General features: G+C 42.4%; 1 protein-coding gene across 1 annotated transcript in view; it reads right to left on the bottom strand.

Moving 5' to 3' along the window:
* The window catches only part of avl9 (AVL9 homolog (S. cerevisiase)), a 29,290-nt gene that overhangs the window by 7,816 nt on the left and 3,250 nt on the right, over positions 1-18,224 (bottom strand). The window contains 14 exon segments of the mRNA XM_032504533.1: positions 3,295-3,348; positions 3,674-3,791; positions 4,781-5,000; positions 5,332-5,466; positions 6,187-6,668; positions 7,641-7,710; positions 7,800-7,838; positions 7,935-7,975; positions 8,845-8,885; positions 8,887-8,909; positions 9,003-9,092; positions 10,751-10,822; positions 12,011-12,096; positions 16,359-16,479. Coding sequence (XP_032360424.1) covers positions 3,295-3,348; positions 3,674-3,791; positions 4,781-5,000; positions 5,332-5,466; positions 6,187-6,668; positions 7,641-7,710; positions 7,800-7,838; positions 7,935-7,975; positions 8,845-8,885; positions 8,887-8,909; positions 9,003-9,092; positions 10,751-10,822; positions 12,011-12,096; positions 16,359-16,479 — 1,592 coding nt within the window.

The raw sequence follows: 18,224 nt of genomic DNA, 5'->3' as shown, positions 1-18,224 counted from the left end.
AGTCCTTTGAACAAAAACACATTAACAAAAAAATAATCAGGGTTGCCAACAGGGACGTTGTAGAGCGTCCTCTGGTGGACAGACTATGCAACACATCACTAACAGGGACTTGTAGAGCGCCCTGGTGGACAGACTATGCAACGCCACCACTAACAGGGACGTTGTAGAGGCGTCCCTGGTGACAGACTATGCAACGCCATCACTAACAGGACGTTGTAGAGCTCCCCTGTTGGACAGACTATGCACGCCATCACTAACAGGACGTTGTAGAGCGTCCTCTGGTGGACAGACTATGCCACGCACACTAACAGGACGTTGTAGAGCGTCCTCTGGTGGACAGACTATGCAACGCCATCACTAACAGGGACGTTGTAGACGTCCTCTGGTGACAGACTATGCAACACATCACTAACAGGGACGTGTAGTGAGCGTCCTCTGGTGACAACTATGCAACGCCATCACTAACAGGACTTGTAGAGCGTCCTCTGGTGACAGACTATGCAACACATCACTAACAGGGACGTTGTAGAGCGTCCTCGGTGGACAGACTATGCAACGCCATCACAACAGGGACGTTGTAGAGCGTCCTCTGGTGGACAGACTTGCAACCACACTAACAGGGACGGTGTAGAGCGTCCTCTGGTGGACAGACTATGCAACGCCAACGCTTATACCATGGTTGACAGTCTTTTTTTATTCTTTAAATATTCACTTATCAGAATCCTTTATGATTTTGATGAAAGAATATTTAAAAATATATATTATTTTTTTTCAAATCGGCCATTATAAATGCCGAAACTGATAGATAGGGAAGTGCCTAATATCGGCCAATAACGGTGTTAATATCTCATTATATATAAACATTTTAACAGGCGAGTGTTGTAACTTCAAAGTAAAAGCACAGGCTAATAATAAAGGTTAAGGAGTAAAGGTTTTGTATGAGTCATTTTCTTACATTTCAACTCCTCCTGTAGTTTAGTTACATCTTATATCACTGGACAATAATATGTTGTAATATTAAACACTTAATGGATTTTTTTTTTTTTTGTTCAAGATTATTTTGGGGGCTTTTCCCTTTACTAGATAGTGACATTGTATAGACCGCAGCAAAGGGCCGCGGGTCAGATTCTAACCCGGGCCACTGCAAAGGACTCAGCCTACATGGGGTGCACGCTCACACACACACACACACACACACACACACACACACTTAATTGATTTGTTACTGAACTATTTCATTTCATAAAGATCAGAGATTCCAATCAATTTATTATATATTTTGTCACAATATCAAGAAGTCTTTTCTTTTCATTTCTGATAGGATTTCCCCCCCAACTAAACTAAACTAAACTAAACTAAACAAACAAAGGTTAAGGTTTCCTCCACAGTTTGTTTACTGAGAGTTTACGGTGGGCATGTCACCAGACACCTGAAGGTAAAGGGAGCGCTCAGAGTATCACATCTCCCCGGGTTCTCGTCATAAAGCTAAGTTAGGGACGGAGACACGCTCGTGTGTGTGTGTGTGTGTGTGTGTGTGTGTGTGTGTGTGCTCCAGCTGTGGACGGGGTCACCTTTCATCTGCACTCCCTGGAATGAAACCAGAGCTGGAGCAGCAGAAGTCTCCCGCTGCAGTGATAATTAGTGACTTCACCTTCGACCAGCGTGACCAGCGAGCTGCTCTGTCCACCCACAAACAACGCATGAAGGAACACACGGCTCTCTGGAATATTTATAAAGCGTTCCCAGCTGCACTCAGCCTGACAACGGTTTTGGAAATGCAATCATTTGTGGTCTAAAATGCATTGGTCTCGTTTGCTGTTACAGGTCATTTATGGTCATCAGATGGGACATTACACCGTTTCAGAAATATTTAAAAGTCACACATAGTTACTTTAACTATGTTATGTTTAGTTAATATTGCTTTTTCCTTTACAAATTCACTGTTTTTTCTTAAAAATAAATAAATAAAGAAACATTATTTAAAGCAGGAGTCCCAAACTCCCTACTGCCACAGGATCAGGCCCCTCACAAGCCCACGACTATATCCTTTCAATTTTCCTCCAGTCTTTTATTTTGGAGGGATTCCTTTCAGGAATACAGAGCCCCAATCAGCATCAAGAGGGAGACAAAAACTAATTTGCGCTCTTAAATGAATTACTGTGTGCGGCAAATCAATGGACGTAGCATTACACAAAACTGTCAACATTTTGCAAAAGAGTGCTGTTAACGGGCTAAAGCTCTCCTTCAAAGTAAAAGCACAGGTGTCTGAGTAGACGTTGGGCAAAATGTATTTAAATGATTGAATAAAGTTAAAATGTATGGTTAAAAAATATGGTTGGATTTATCACTTATTTAGAGTAGAGCTGGGCAATATAATGATACTATATCAGTATCGTGATATGAGACTAGATATTGTCTCAGATTTTAGATGTGTAATATCATAATATGGCATAAGTTGTCTTTACCTGGTTTAAAAGGCTGCGTTACAGTAAAGTTATGTCATTTTCTGATTTTACCAGACTGATTTAACTGTTCTACTATGAGCCTTTACCCACTCCACATTACTGATGATTATTTATCATTATTCTCATTGTGTAAATATTTTGTCAAAGCACCAATAGTCAACACTACAATATCGTTGCGGTATTGATATCGAGGTATTTGGTCATAAATATCGTGATATTTGATTTTCTCCATATCGCCGAGCCCTAATTTAGAGGTTTTTATAGTAACTTTACATCGCCTTTTTCTCCTTCAAAGTAAAATCACAGGTGTCTGACAGCAAACAGCAAACTAGGTAAAAGTGAACAAAAGGTGGGCAAAATGTTCTCAAATGATTGAATAAAGTTGAATTTAATATTAGAAAAACATGGTTGTTTTACCACTAATTTTAAGATTTATGGTAACTTCACCATTTTTTTTTTAGAAAGAATAGGACTCTGAAATGAAGTAAAAGCCACAATCTGTTTTTACTGCCCAACCTGTCCATCGCCTTGTCTTTACAGTGTCATCTTGTCACCACATGAGGGCAGCGGCACGCGTGGTTTGGTGAGCCCGACATCAACGGAGCTACTGGGGGAAAAAAATCTGATACCATGAAGTTTGAAAGAAAAATAACTAGGTAAGAGCTGGGTGCCCATCATCTTATCTGGTATTTATGTTTTTTCTGATGTTCTATGGAAGAAAGTTGCAGTGTCTAAGGCCTGATGAGGAGGTGGTCTACGACAGTGGACGATGACGTTGCATGTACTGGAATGGACGAAGCAGGAGATAAAAGAATGAGAGAGTACTCACTGTGAGAGTCGTAGTTTCACATCAGCAACACTGTACTGGCCCTGGAACGGGTGTCTGCAACAGAGACCAATGGATCACCCACAAGTAAACATTTAGTTGTTTTTAAATTCTGTATTCAATTCTGCATAAATACTGGATCTGAACGGTTTAGTTGCTTGGGAAAATGCCTGTAAACACGGCCACCATTACTCCAAATTCGAAAGATTTTTGCAACATGTGGTGTTTTTAATTTGCCAATACTTAGTTTTTTTCCCCCCAGCCGTTCATCCTATTCATATTGTTTTTAAAGACCTGACACAGATGACATTTGTGTCTCGACCCTTGATGTTGCCGGGTAAATTGAGCTAAAATGACGTCATGAATAGTTTCTGGCTCCTACCCCGGGGTGATGGCGGCCATGGCGGGGTGCTTGTTGCTGTGCCACACGCGGTAGTTGTGGGTGATCTTCCAGGCCGCGACGAACGGAGCGCCGTAATCCGCCAGCAGCCGCTCGTTATCTGGAACCAAAGAGAAGATCGGAGTCAGTGGACACGATCAGAACTGGATTTACTGTGTGGCCGGGTTGGTTCAGCGGTAGAGCAGGCGCACATGTCCTGAGAAGGTACTGTGATGGTTTCCTGCATGTCTTCCCCCTCTTGCCCCTTTCGCACCTAACTGTCCTATAAAAAATGAAAAGGCGGAAAAGCCCCAAAAATAATCTTTAAAAAAAGAACTGTGTTGATGATTATTGTGTGTGAAAGACGCAATGACACCAGCTCCCATCATGACTCAACTCTTCATAACTTGAATGAAGTAGTGAGTTTTAATTTGAATAATGAGCACAAAACCATAAAACAATGGTTCCTTTTCTTGTCTTTTGCGCCATTTTTGTTGCTTTTGCATGTTTTGGCCCAAGAACACACTCACTTTTTGAATTTGACTTGCTACTTTAGCATTGTATAGTCCATAACTGTCAGACCAGGAGCATCAGTATTTATTAATTATAATAGCAATTCTTTTAAAAGGACACTGGGACATCTAAACAGTGAAAGCCAGCGCTCTATCACAGATAGCAGTAGGCAATGTTTTCAATGTATATACAGTACAGTAAGATTTCAAGAATTCTGGGATGGGGTCTAAAATTGTCCAAAATGTTAGTGGCACTAGGTTTATTATGAATTGATTCTGTCCACATGACGGAAAAAAGATTATGTAGGAACTGTATGTATGCTCTTTTATATAACATTTATTAAGTGTAAACATCAATATTAAGTAAAAACTAAAAACATGTACTTAAAACACTGTAATACTTCAATTTAGATCAAATGTATTTGAAGATTTTTCTTTATAGCCTGGATAAAACATTCCCTTGATGAAGAAGTGAGAGGGAAGCAAAGTGTGACACAATAAATAAATAAATGAATGAATGAATGAATGAATGAATGAATGAATGGTGAGGGAACTACAGACAGAAGAGAACAACTTAGTGACTGCCTGAGTCTCCCACCTTGCTGTAAGGTGGAGGACAGTAGGGAGTGGAGGTAGAGGGTGAACTGGGCTCGGATCCACTCGTCTCCGCCCTCCCAGCCCGTGCCGTCCAGGAACACGTCGTCGCGGTTCTCCGTCACGTGTTTGACCAGGTAGTCGGCGAAGCGTAGGTCCGCCGTCGTCAGGCTCAGGATCTTCCGGAGCTCGGGGTCCTGGATGTGGACCCCAGCTTCTTCCACCTACAACACGTAACACACGTCAGTAGTTACTGCCAGGAACTCAAATATTCACTTTAAGGTGCATTCAGGAGCGATAGAGGCAGAGATGTGTCCTGTACGGGACTCTCACATCGCCCCCCCCCCCCCCCCCCCATCGTTGTTTTGTTTTTAACCCCCCCCCCCCTTAAAAAGCACGTAGACTTTATATTTCACAATTACTGTTTTCCGTCAAGCGTTATCGATTTTGATGTTTCCAACGGCCCTTGAAGGCATCTTGATTTCACAGAGGAGAGAGGAAGAAAAGAGACGAGGAGTCTGTAATGTCTAACTTTTGTCATGCAGCGGGACTTACCTCAACGATGGCATCACTGAGGTGCCTCTGCTGGCGGAAGAGGATGTTGGTCGCCCCGGCAACGAAGCCGCGCACCGCCACGTCTGATAGGAGGTGATGCTGCTGCAGGGCCATGTAGGGCAGACACAGGTAACCCTGGCAACGGAAGGCAAAGGTCCCTGTGTTTATTGTGAGCTAACATCCGGCTGGAACTCAACACACACACACAACACCCACACACACACACCCACACCACCCACACACCACACACACACACCACACACACAAACCGCGCGCCCACACACACACACACACACACACACCACACACGACACACCCGCACACACACACACACACACCAGACACAACCCTCTCGCACACGCACCACCACCACCCACCCACAAAACCACCCCAGACACACACAGAGACACACACACAGTAACGGATGATCATTAATATAAATATAAGGATATTAAAGAGGAACAGGAAGGTGACGGACATTGAAGCTAGTGTGAGTGAGGGCTGCACAACATGAGGAAAAAATCTAATTGCGATTATTTTGACTGATAATGCAAAATGATTCACGATATTGGAGAGAATGATTGTTTTTGTGTCATTATTCTCATCTTCATTGAAAATGATTAACATTGAAAGAAATCAAATTGATTATAGTGTGATTTTTGCGAGGATCTGTTTTTCTCCGGTCTGTAGGATATAATCTGCAGGCCGGGACCTCTCTACTTCTACAACTCTACTTCATCCAGAATGCTTTGACACATATGTCAACACAACACATTTGACACATATATTGCCCTAGTCCACATTGCGATGTTGATACAATTGCGATTAACTGTTCAGCCCTAGTGAGAGTGTTACCTTAGTGAAGATGGGGAGCGGCAGGCCGTACTGATCCTCCTCCAGACCAGACACCAGGCCCTGGACCACCCCCCCCTGCCCGCTGCCTGACAGCGGCTGCACGGTGATGGGCGTCCCCGGCTTGGAGTCGAACGCGTCCAGGGGCTCCGTCTCTTTCCCCTCGGCCGCCTCTTTGGGACTGTCTTCCAACACGCTGGGGTCCAGAGTCTCCCAGTCGCTCTCCGAGGACTCTGGAGAGGTGCGTGACGGGGGTTTGAGGAGGTGGTTGTCCCTCTCGTTGCTGTTCCCGGAGGACGGAGACCCCGCGGCCGGCTGGGCGGTCTCCCCCGCCTCCGTCTCCAGCTTGGTGTTGGCGATGTCGCTGACGGACACGGAGACGAACTCCTCGGCTCCGGAGACGCTCTCCGCCAGACTCAGGTCCTCGGTCAGGCTGCTCTTTGGCCGGTAGTGGGACGAGTCCACCAGGCCGTGCTCGATCATACCTGCACAAATCACAACGAGATCTCAGTCCCCTTCATCACTACTAATGCATGTTGCTACTCTACTGCTTTTCTGTTTGACATAAGGAACATTAGGTAGTTCTTAAATGTCCTGATTCCTCCAGCGAGACTATGAGATGTTTTAAGAAGAAATAACACATTCTTCATTTTATGAATGAGAGTTGATTATCAAAATACGTAGGCAATGGACGCCCGGATAGTCCAGTTGGTAGAGCGGGCGCCCACATATAGAGGTTTCTTCCTCAACGTAGAGGGCCCAGGTTCGACTCAGACCTGCCACCTTTCGCTGCATGTCATCAACGCTCTTTGTTAAGAACAAATCTCTACTTCCATTCATTTTGGGGTGTCTTACTCAACTTTATAGCATTTGAAAAGAAATCGAAGTAGTTTCCAAATAGAATTAAGTAGAAGTTGACATATTTTTTTAATTTTAGTCTAAATAATTCCTAATTTCTGCTTTTCTAACTCAAACATTAGGTATAATTTCCTATAAATGAAGTTTAAGGACCATAAATTCCAAAAATAACTGTAAACTAAAGTAAAAAATTAAACTAAACAAAAACTAAAGCGTCAAAAGTGTTGAAAAAAGGGACAAAAGCGTAAGAAAAAGCTAAAAACATCAATACAAACAGTCAACAATAGTGTTGATATTTTAAATTTTGACGAGAAGACAACACGGGGGTTAAACATCTTGCACACCTGCTGATGAAGCCACACGATCAATGGTTACATTTTATATTAACATATTTCGAGACATTATCGACCTGATACTGATTTAACAATTTTTGACTTTAGCAAAACTTAGTATGGCTGCTTTGTGTCAATGACTGTGTTTTTATGTCTTATTTCATCAGTTTTTCCTCTGTACAGATGCATATTAAACACCCATGCACTAGCTTAGCAAAGGCCTAATTTAAAGTGCAAGAGGAGAGGAGATGTTTTGGAGTTTCTGACCTGGAAACAGCGATAAAACTGTCATCAGAGCTCCTACTAGTCTGTTGACAGGAGACACGTAGAACAGGACCTGCAAGCACAAGCAACACAACAATGAGAAACACACTTTCATAAGTGCTGCAATGCTAGAAAAGAGAAAAGATTTGGTTCTAGTCGTACCTTCTTCTCCAGCAGAATGAGCTTGAAGAGGATGAGAATCTACGAAGATCAATAAAGAAATGAATTACTGAACCGTTACACTACCAGCCGACACATTTTACAGCGTAACATTATTGTTAGACTGTAATGTTCTACCTTGTGTCGAAAGTGCAGTATTAAATCTCTGGGTGATAAACCTGAGGAGAGAAAACAGAGCGTAAAACAATGAGGACTTTACACTCGTTAAAATGCATGAACGTTTTTGTGCAGTTAATAACAATAAAATGGCAAATAACCACAAATATAGTCTGTTTTTAGAATATCTGCTCAACTACACAGTTCAGAATCCCTGTTTCTGAATGGCTATTCAATCATTTCACTCCTTTAGTGAGTATTTATGTGATATGATGACAAGTTATACTCACAAAAGCAAAAGATAAACAATTATTATATTTTTACAAAATGACACATACTGGAACCTGTTGCCTTTTAAGTTAAAATGGATTAAATGCCTCCTATTGTGCTAATTTTCAGGTTGATAAGTGTGTTTAGAGGTTGTACTAGAATAGGTTTATGTAGTTAAAGAAACACCACATTTTTGCTGTCCTGCTCCTTGCTGCAGCTCCTCTTGTCACCCTGTGTGTTGAGCTCTGTGTTTTAGCTCCAGAGTGAGACATCTCACTTCTGTTTCTATCTTTGTTGGGAGTCGCACATGCTCAGCACCTAGGTAAGGACTACTAGCCAGTCAGAAGCAGAGTATTTTATGTAGAGTACTTTGTAACCCTATTACATGCACAAACAGAGATATCTAACATAATAAAAGGTAAGGGGAAAGCCAAACAGCATAATATGAGTACTTTAAAGTGGAAATAAAAACCACAAATTAGATGCAAAATCCACCATTATTTTGTTGCTATTGTCACAATAATGCATATAGTCCTGCCAGCTGGGACAATGCAACTGCACCGTGTGTGTGTGGTGTGTGGTGTGTGTGTGTGTGTGTGTGTGTGTGTGTGTGTGTGTGTGTGTGTGTGTGTGTGTACGAGAAACGAGTGTTTGACCCCACCTAGATAAACCTGCGATCCCTCCAGAGCCGAGCCCCCAGAGAGCATTCATGTGTTCGTACAGTTCCTGCGGGTGGGAGAAGGAACGGGGGGGGGGGGGGGGGGTTAGCTGGAGGCGATAACTGAGACGTGAAACATTAACAGACGCTTTGATTCTCACCTTTAAAATCGAGATCTGGGAGAAGTCTTTCTCCTCGAAGTAGGCGTGTGTGATGAGCTGGAGTTTAGCTTGGAGCAGACCGTAGAGCGGCTGGGAATCACAACACAACACACAACACAACACACAACACAACACACAACACACCGTCAGCAGCCCATCACGGGTGTGTGACTCATTTACAGCATCAACCACAACAACATTTACAAGATAGTTTATGCTCACAGGGACATGACTGCTGTTTTTCCACTAATCTTTATCCAAGAAATGGCTGGACATGATGAGAGCTATTGTTTAATTTCTATTGTTATTTCCTCATGTTGCTTCTCTTAGGAAAAGATCTGGATAAATGGACTGTTCTTATAAAGACTAGGGATGAATGTTTTTTGGTGGTGGTGGGTGGGGTTGGGGGGGGGCAGATATTGCAATTCGATTTGATTTGCAATTATTTAAAAATAATATATAGCTTATGTTCAATATTCACTGTGTACCAGATGAAACCTCAAATGTCTATATTCTTATGCAGGGGTGAGAACATGGTGATGAATGGCCTGCAGTCAGTTTTGTGGAACATTGATCGGTCAAACCCAGAGCATTCATCACAAGAGCTAAAGTTCTAACAATGATAAAAACAATTCCATTTGAAAAAAGGTATCCGTTCGACAGCAGCATCTACATACTGCACCTTCTACGATCCTGTTAAATAAAGTAATACAAAACAAATGAAAAACAATCCGTACGCAATCTGTGATATGTAACATTATTCCAGCATTTATATTATGGAAAAAAACTGTGACTATAATAATGAGAAAAGGAATAAAAATGTTACACCAAATGTAACACCAAATATTGAACTAACTATTGCACATCTGATTAAAGGCGGTCTTCTCGTTTAGCTGATCTCATTCTTTCAAACTGCGATTTGGAAACGCTGCATGTCTAAAATGTGTTTATGAAAATTAGGAATATTCCCGACATGGAGTCATGTGTGAATAGGAGCGAGGAGATAAAACCAGATCTAACCTCTGACATTATATAATCAGATATAACCTCTGACATTATATATTCAGATATAACCTCTGACATTATATAATCAGATATAACCTCTGATATTATATAACCAGATATAACCTCTGACATTACAGGGAAATGCCCTTAGGGGTGCAAGATATAGCGACTCAAAATCGTCATCGCAATATCACGTTGCTCAATATTATATCTAGGGGTGGACGATATATCGACTCAATTCCATTATCGCAATATATCGAAAGTGTCGCAATAAGTATGCAATATGCAAAATATGCAAACGCTGCAATGATCATCATTTCATTGGACGGTTGCCAATTGTAAAAATTGTGAGTTGTAAATTGCACTTTTTTGATGTAAAGTGTTCTGAGACATGGTACATGGTGATAAATCACTATAAATAGCAATAAATTGAAATTATTTGATAGCTCCTCGACTCCGTCCATCCGTCGACAAAAGACGTTTTCACATGTGAGGGGTACCAATCACCATCATGTGTTGTTGCGTGTTTCTGATTCAAATAAAACACGAACATGTCCTGTACGTCCGGCCATGTCCAACTTCACATCCTCTGTCCAACATTTCCCTCCTCTTCTACATGATGCTGATCCAGGGCACTGGCTCAGTGACTCACTCTCTCACTGTATTACTGGCAGAGCTACGGAGGCTGAAACCTTGTTTTATTGTGTTGTAAAGATAAGAGCGTGATCCTCTGAGTGACTCACCACTCGACTGAGGACGCAGACGCTCTTCTGAACCGTCTCCCTGGTGACGTCAGCCAGTCGGACCTTCAGGGCCTGAGGAGGGATTAAAAACATTAAAATATAGAGATTTATTAGACCACATCTGGGGGGGGGGGGGGGGGGGGGGGGGGGGGGGGGGGGCGCTCGGTGGGCCTAACGCTCTGCAGCCGGCCTCATGAACACCGACATCATCAGAGACAGAAACGGGATACGTTGTCATCTTGTGGTAAATCCACTACATGGCCAAAAGTATGTGGACACCTGGACATTACAGCCATAGGTGAACATGTCATTCCAAAACCAACGACACTGCTGCAACAGCTCAGTGTGAAGAACAATACTACATAATATAACATAATTCATAGACTTATACTCCGATTCCAAAAACTAGATTGTGTGTCTTAGACGTGGCTCAACATACAGTGCAAAACAAACTGGGACAGTAAACATCTCAATGTTTGCCTCTCCATTTTACACAGGATAGAAATTCAAATATACAGTATGCTTACTAAATGTCATAGTGTTCCTAATTATCTTTAAGTTAGCTTAAGTTTGTTTTTATTAATTAACTATTTTAAATGTTCCTGTAACGTAGTTTAATCCAAATTTGTTGTTTTAAATCAATTTGGATAAGAGTTATTAGGCCCTCTGGCCTTTGGAAAGTTTGATGTTATAGTATTTTGACTTTTGGTACTTTGAGTATATTTTGATGTAAAAGCTTATGTACTTTTACTTAGGGCTGTGGTCAAGAATCAAAAGTTATTGCGACATTGATATAAAACTGCACAGGTGTTCAATTTTGAAAGTAACCGCCCCCCCCCCCGCACACACACACCCACACACACCAACACACACACACACACGACCACACACCACACACACACACACAACGACACACAACACACACCCACACACACACACACACACACACACACACACACACACACACACACACACACACACCCTGATTGGTGCATCTGAACAGGGAGCTGTGGATTTTTGCAAATCACATTGTAGTTCTACTCGAACATCCGGTCAGTTTTAGCAAATATGACAGAAAGTTAGTTATTTAAGTCTTACCTACAGCATCTTTAAGGGAAATTTCACAGTCTAAGATGTTTTTACTGTTGATTTGTTAAAACAGTATATATACAGTAAATAATATATACTGTATGTATATATTATTTACTGCGGTAAACAACAAAATCCCTAAGAATCAATTAAAAAACAAATATGACTGACCTTTGCTTCTATTTGGCGATAACAGGACACTCCGTAAACACACTTCATGTCTTCATTGAGGGGCGGAAGGTGAAAATACACAGTGTCTGCAAAAACAACATCATTACTCACATTAATCTACAATATCATGCATATTTTCATATTTTTAGAGTATCCATCACAAGCATTTTGCAGCCAGAAGAGACAATTCACAGAAAGAAATGCAGGCATTTGGTAAAACACCTGGAAGTCAATTCTATTTTATTTATAGTGTGAAACCCTAATAGAAGTTATCTCAGTTATCCCCTCGTTAACTTCCTGTCAGTTGATGTCATTTACATAAACGATAACAGGGAATCAACATGGAGAAAAACTCCAGCTCCCACAACACTGCAACTTTTGGGAATATGGGAAATTAAAACTTTCCCGGAAAAAAATAAAAAATAAAACGGGAGAATTGTCCTGCAAGTTTGATTCTATTTAGGTGAAATAAATAAAAACTGATGCACAGATGATAGAAAATCTATCTAAAACATGATGTGCTATGGTTTACAAAACAGCCCACGCAAAAAAAGTATCTCATATTCACCAGAAACCAATCTAAGGCTAGAAAAACGATGATAATAAAGTACTGCTAACGTCATGTGGCTATAATTCATATCTCACATTCACGGCATGAAATCAGTTAACAACTGCTTCATCTTTATGAGTTTGTGGATGAACCAACAGTAAATGTTTGTTGCGTTTTCAGGAATGATGAATACCTCCTGCTCCTGGCCATTTCCATTTATGGACTCCATTAAAAAAAAAAAAAAAAAAAAAAACCTGAGAGAAACAGCTATAAAAAGAAAAAGAAAGTAAATGCCACAACACTTAGCCTTCATTTTATGTGAAGAGAGGATGAAGAGCGTTTTATTATGTGATTTATAAAGATCTGGTCTGGAAGAGACCACAGCAGAGCCACAAAGGTCAGAGTAAGCACGTCAGAGATTAGGCAGAGGCTGGCGGAGCGGCAGGGGCCACAGGGCATCGGGCAACAGGGCATCAGGCCCTGGACATCAGGCCCCTGGACCCAGGCTGCAGGCCCCAGGCCCTGGACCCAGGCCCCTGGACCCAGGGCATCAGGCCCCAGGCCCCTGGCCCCAGCTGCAGGGCGCCAGAAAGACAGCCTTCAACTTCAGGCTTGATGGTACATTAGTGCTGCACCACGTGAGGAACATTCTAGGGGTGAACGATGTTTATGAGCCGCAGTGCACTGCAGAGGGAGTTGCTCACATCAATGTGGGTTTAATTTTTTTGGCCCCTTGTTAACTTCCTGTCAGTTGATGTTAACTTTTGAACGTAAACATGTTTGACCCTTGTATATAGACTTTACTAGAAGAGACAATTTGCAGAAATAAATGAAGGCATGGTACAACATCTGTGAGTTAATTCTATTTTATTTATAGCGTTAAATCATAACAGATGTTATCTCAGAACACTTTACATATAGAGTGGGTCTAGACCACACTCTATAATTTACAGAGACCCAACACTTCCCCCCAACAGCATGCATTTGGTGTGACAGCGGTGAGGAAAAAACTGCTTTTTAACAAGCAGAAACCTCAGATAGAACCTGACTCTCGGTGGGCGGTTGGGGTCTGTTTGGGATCTGTCAGTTTTTGGTTATTTGGTTTGGTGGTCTAGCCTCCGACCAGCTCAGCTTGGATCTCCAGAGCCGCTAAGGCTGGTCCCTAGTCCCTAATCCCTTTCTAAACCCCTAGCCCTCTGTCGTGGCAGACTGACCTCTAGGTCAGCCCCACGCTCTGATCCCACGTAGGAGAGCCGGGTGAACCCTCGTCGTGGCAGACTGACCTCCTGGTCAGCCCCACGCTTTGATCCCACGTAGGAGGGCCGGGTGAACCCTCTTTCCTGGCTAGCTGACCTCCAGGTCAGTCGGCCAGGCTGACTTAAAGAATAGTCTTTAAGCTAAACTTAAAAAAATGTCCCTAGTAAATTTTTAGTTATATCCTTTTGAATGGAATTCCATTGCTAGGCAACAGCCTGGCCCCTTGCTAACTTCCTGTCAGTTGATGTCATTTACATAAACTGTAGGAAATCAACATTGGGGAAAAAACTCCAGCTCCCACAACACTGTAACTTTTGGGAATATGGGAAATTAAAGCTTTCCCGGAAAAAAATTAAAAATAAAACAGAAGAATTGTCCTTCAAGTTTGATTCTATTGTAATGAAATAAATAAAAACTGATGCACAGATCATAGAAAATCTATCTAAAACATGATGTGCTATGGTTTACAAAACAGCCCATGAACCCAAGTAAGGAATAACATGTAGATGCTTGACTGCTTGACAATACAAACGACGACATCACATCACAGATTGTCTGAAGCCGCTTTAACAGGAAAGACACTACGGAGCCCCTAAAAGGGACATGACGGGACTTTTTTTTCCCTTGTGATGCGAGACACTTTTCTTGTGAGCATGCAAAAAGTATCTCGTACTCATGAGAAACCGATCTAAGGCTAGCAAAACTATGCTACTAAAGTACTGCTAACGTCATGTGGCTAAAGATAATATCTCACATTTATGACCGCAGAGCCACAAAGGTTAGAGTAAGCACGTCAGAGATTAGGCAGAGGCTGGCGGAGCGACAGGGGCCACAGGGCATCAAGCCCCAGGGCATCAGGCCCCAGGACATCAGGCCACATCAGGCCCCAGGACATCAGGCCCCAGGGCATCAGGCCCCAGGGCATCAGGCCCCTGGACCCAGGCTCCTGGGCATCAGCCCCCAGGACATCAGGCCACATCAGGCCCCAGGACATCAGGCCCCAGGACATCAGGCCCCAGGGCATCAGGCCCCAGGGCATCAGGCCCCAGGGCATCAGGCCCCTGGACCCAGGCTCCTGGGCATCAGGCCCCAGGGCATCAGGCCCCAGGCCATCAGGCCCCAGATTCAGAAAATGTCAAATGCCTCCATTCGGTGCATGTATAGGTACTGAGCATGTGTGTGTAGGCCTGTGTGTATTAGCAATTCTCAATTTGCGACAAGTAGCTAACGAGAGACTTCTGCAGTGTCAATACAGTAAAAATAGAGCTACTAAACCAAGTTGGTTCACTGCTAGCTTAGCTACAAGTTAGCATCAAACACAACAAAGGCTGTCAGTGGAATGGTGTTTTGAGCTAACGTTAGCAATCAATCAATCAATCAATCATAGATTGCTACAACGTTTTTGAAATGATTTCCATCTTCTCTTATTGTTTGTAATGAGAAATGTTTATTAATTCATGGGTTTCACAAATTTCAATATGACACGTTTTACCGTAAATCGTTTAAATCTGAGCATGCGCGACTAAAATCTGCACTCGATTTACATCGGCGAGTGACACGGCCAACCCGTTGATGCCGCTGCCGCAGCTACGTCACCTAGATCATTGGTCTGTCTGAAGGACTATCCAATCCATCCAATCCATCCTATCCTATCCAGACCCACTCTCACTGAGAAGGGTGTGGTGTCAACCAGGCTAAAGAAACACTTACTTCTTTTTTTCAAATCAGCTCGGCCGGAGCAGCAGAAACAAAAAGGACACAAAAGATGAAGAAATGCATGGTGGGAGGGAAGGTATTTCTACATTTACAAATGTACAAAAAGGACACAAGAGATTTCTGCAAAAGGGATCCGGAGCTGTTTAAAAGCGGAGCTTTTCTCTCCTACGTTCAGGCTGCTCTGGGAACATTTAGCGTGTACAAACAGCTTACGCAAACAGTGAGCTGACCAACTGGAAGTCACCGCAAACAGAAACTGTAACAACGGTACAATCAGATTGTTTAATGGGTGTAGCTGTTTGACTCAGTTCCTCCTGTTTGCGTTTCGCAGGGGAAGGCTGAACAGTAGTGGTGCACCACAGGGCCGTCACATGACAGCCGTCACATGACAGCGTCACATGGGACACTCACAGGGTTTGGCAAGAAAACAGAGGCAGCGACCGGCTGGGGGGTGTTTGGGGATCTGTCTGTTTACTATAATGTACAGTGACCCAACATGTCCCCCCAAAAGCATGCAATAGGTGTGACAGCGGTGAGGAAAAACTGCTTTTTAACAGGCAAACCCTTTCTAAACCATAGACATAGAACAATTCTGTTCAATATCTATGGTTATAACAGAGCCTATAAAAGTGTTGCTTTGAGATTTGAGAAGTGACTTAAATTCCACTATTGCTAGGCAACAGCCTGGCCCCTTGTTAACTTCCTGTCAGTTGATGTCAACTTTTGAACGTACACATGTTTCAGCCTTTACACACGTATATAGACTTTATTGTGCCATTCGACCCTAGACCCTTTGAACTGTAAGCGCTGTGAGGGGTGTCGTACCTTCCTGGTAGTTGTGCGCTCCGTCAGGAAGAGCCAGGAACGGCAGGTACCTCCACTCCTCCGGCAGCAGGTTACTGTCGTGGCCCTCGGCTGGCATCAACGGCGGGTACGAGAACTCGACCTAAAGGGGCAGAAAGTCAGCCTGGTTTAACTTTACATTTGATATGCTGCTTTAAAGGTCCCATGACATGGTGCTCGGTGGTGAGTTAGATAGACCTTGGAGTGGGGCTAATATGTATCTGAAGTGCTTTTATATAGAACTTAGTGGTCCCTAATACTGTATCTGAGTCTTTTATATAGACCTTAGGGTCCCCTAATACTGTATCTGAAGTCTCTTTATATAGACCTTAGTGGTCCCCTAATACTGTTCTTGAGTCTCTTTATATAGACCTAGTGGTCCCTAATAAGTATTGTAAGTTCTTTATATAGACCTTAGTGGTCCCTAATACTGTTCTGAAGTCTCTTTATTATATCTCGGGTCCTAATAATTGTATCTGAGTCTCTTTATAATGACTTAGTGGTCCCAAATAATGTATTGAAGTCTCTTTTATATAACCTTAGTGGTCCCATAACTGTATCTGAAGTCTCTTTTATATAGACCTTAGTGGTCCCTAATACTGTATCTGAAGTCTCTATATAGACCTTAGTGGTCCCTAATACTGTATATGAAGTCTTTTTATATAGACTTAGTGGTCCCCTAATACTGTACTGAAGTCTCTTTTATAGACCTTAGTGGTCCCTAATACTGTATCTGAAGTCTCTTTTATAAGACCTTAGTGGTCCCTAATACTGTATCTGAAGTCTCTTTTTATAGATCTTAGTGGTCCCCTAATAACTGTATCTGAAGTCTCTTTATAGACTTAGTTGGTCCCCTAATACTGTATCTGAAGTCTTTTATATAGACTTAGTGGTCCCTATACTGTATCTGAAGTCCTTTATATAGACCTTAGTGGTCCCCTAATGCTGTATCTGAAGTCTCTTTTATATAGACCTTAGTGGTCCCAAATACTGTATCTGAAGTCTCTTATTAGAACCTTAGTGGTCCTAATACTGTATCTGAAGTCTCTTTTAATAGACCTTAGTGGTCCACTACTACTGTATCTGAAGTCTCTTTTATAGACTTAGTGGCCCAATACTGTATCTGAAGTCTTTTATATAAACCTTAGTGGTCCCTAATACTGTATCTGAAGTTCTTTTATATAGACCTTAGGGTCATACTAGTATCTAAAGTCTTTTTATATAGAACTTATGGTAACTAATACTGTATCTAAAGTCTTTTTATATAGACCTTAGTGGTTGGGGCTAGTCTGAGGCTAAAGTTTAAATCTCATCGTGGCAATAAAAGAAGAGTGAGAGTCAGCAGGATTCATCCTCTGGGAAGCATGAATATATGAGGTGAATTTTATGTCAATACAGCTGTTGAAATAGTCAACAATCGCTATAGCTACGACACAAACTAGACCAACAAACCAACAACAGTGAAAACAAGACGTTTTCTTTTAAAGGTCACCTGAGTTCAGCAACGCGTTAGTATGTGAGGAAAGAGCTTGTCTGACGAATCTGTTTACAATAAACACGGCCGTGCTTTACACTGCAATCACCCCCAAAATATCATCACACACACAGTTCTTCCATTTCTGACGCAGCGTTTGTGTCGCCCAGCTTCAAAAAACGGTGTCTTTCCCATTACAGACTAAACAACCTGTACTGCGTTATTATGAAATCTTATGTCAGACTGATTTATACATCTAGACCTCCTGCCAGTGGTGACAAGTGAGAGCCTCCTACAAGAATAACCTGAAGATCCTGAACGCCACACACACACACACACACACACACACACACACACACACACACACACACACA

The sequence above is a fragment of the Etheostoma spectabile genome, chromosome 22 (genome assembly GCF_008692095.1).
Source record: "Etheostoma spectabile isolate EspeVRDwgs_2016 chromosome 22, UIUC_Espe_1.0, whole genome shotgun sequence".
NCBI lineage: Eukaryota > Metazoa > Chordata > Actinopteri > Perciformes > Percidae > Etheostoma > Etheostoma spectabile.
The sequence above is the reverse complement of the archived record's forward strand: the minus strand, read 5'-3'. Positions and strand labels throughout refer to the sequence as shown.